The sequence below is a fragment of the Acanthamoeba castellanii genome, assembly GCF_000313135.1.
Source record: "Acanthamoeba castellanii str. Neff unplaced genomic scaffold scf7180000083005, whole genome shotgun sequence".
Classification (NCBI taxonomy): domain Eukaryota; phylum Discosea; order Longamoebia; family Acanthamoebidae; genus Acanthamoeba; species Acanthamoeba castellanii.
In genome coordinates, this window is record NW_004457721.1 from 2259 (window position 1) to 3439 (window position 1181).

The 1181-nt window shown below is 64.0% G+C and overlaps 1 protein-coding gene across 1 annotated transcript; it reads left to right on the forward strand.

Annotated features, from left to right (window-relative positions):
• Positions 1-132: 132 nt before the first annotated feature.
• ACA1_004400 (uncharacterized protein) lies at positions 133-1144 on the forward strand (the record flags this gene model as incomplete). Its single annotated transcript, XM_004357986.1, has 4 exons — positions 133-279; positions 352-417; positions 492-725; positions 830-1144. 4 exons carry the CDS (start codon positions 133-135, stop codon positions 1142-1144), a joined length of 762 nt encoding a protein of 253 aa, XP_004358043.1.
• Positions 1145-1181: the final 37 nt, after the last annotated feature.

A 1181-nucleotide genomic window follows, 5' to 3' on the forward strand; every position in this document is an offset into this window, starting at 1 on the left:
GCTCTCACGCTGCTGTTCAAGTGCGTTACGCCTCCTCTCTGTTCGCTTTTCTCTCTTTCTCTTCTTCGTCACTGATCGTGTTCGTTCTTCTTCCGCAGTGCTGCTGGCGTCAAACAGCAGATCGCCTCGGGCATGAAGGTGCTGTCCAATAACCAGCGCCTGTACCCCGTCGATGTCGTCAAGTACGAGTGCTTCGGCCAGCCCATCCTGCTCCGCGACGTTGACTTCAGCGTCCAGACGCAAAAGTCGCAGCTCCCTCAGCACTTCTTCATCGTCCAGGTACGGGCCGCGACCACTCCCTGTATCTCCCCCCCTGAATCTCGCTCATTCTTCCCCCCCCCTCGCCACCAGGACCCTGTGGCGCAGATGGGCGTGCAGGCAGCACCCTCGCCCGGGAGTGGCTCGAGCCTGCCCCAGGTAAGCTCTCCGCAATAGGCGCTGACTGACAGACGAGTTCTTACACGTATCCTCTCACCCGGCATGCTGCGCAGCCGCAGTCGCAGCCGCAGCTGACACCACCACAGACCCCGCCGCACCAGCTGGCGCAGCAGGGCCAGCCGATGATGTATGCCGCCGATCCCGCGCACCAGCAGCAGCAGCAGGCCATGATGGCCCAGCAGGCCGCCGCCGCTACCTTGCGCCCGCCCGTGGGCGGCTACTACCCGCCGCAGCAGGGCTACCCGCCCCAGGCCACCCCTCCGCATACTCCCCCTGGTCCCCAGTCTGTACGTCCTCTTCGCCCTTCGTTCGCCGCCTCATCGCACTTCGTTTCTGACCCGTGCTGCATGTCTTGTCGTTGATCGTGTGTCGTGTCGTGTGTTGGTCACAGCAGCAGCAGCAGCAGCAGCAGCAGCAGCAGCAGCAAATGTTCATGCCGGCCATGTACGCCTATCCGGCGACCCAGATGCCGGCCGCCTACCTCCCACAGTACTATCCGGGCTCGCTGCACCAGGTGCCCTACGGCGGCGCCCTGTCGTCGTCCGCGCTCCCCTCGGTCTACGACGTGCAGCAGCACAGCGGAAGCCCGCACTACCCGTCGCCTCTCTCGGACAGCGGCGGCGGCCACACCAACCCGCCGCCGTTCAACCCCGAGTACGCCGCCGCGCACGAGTTCAAGCGCCTCTCCATGTCCGGTCAGCAGTAGTTGAAGGTGACGATGATGCTGATGGTGTCTCAATTAT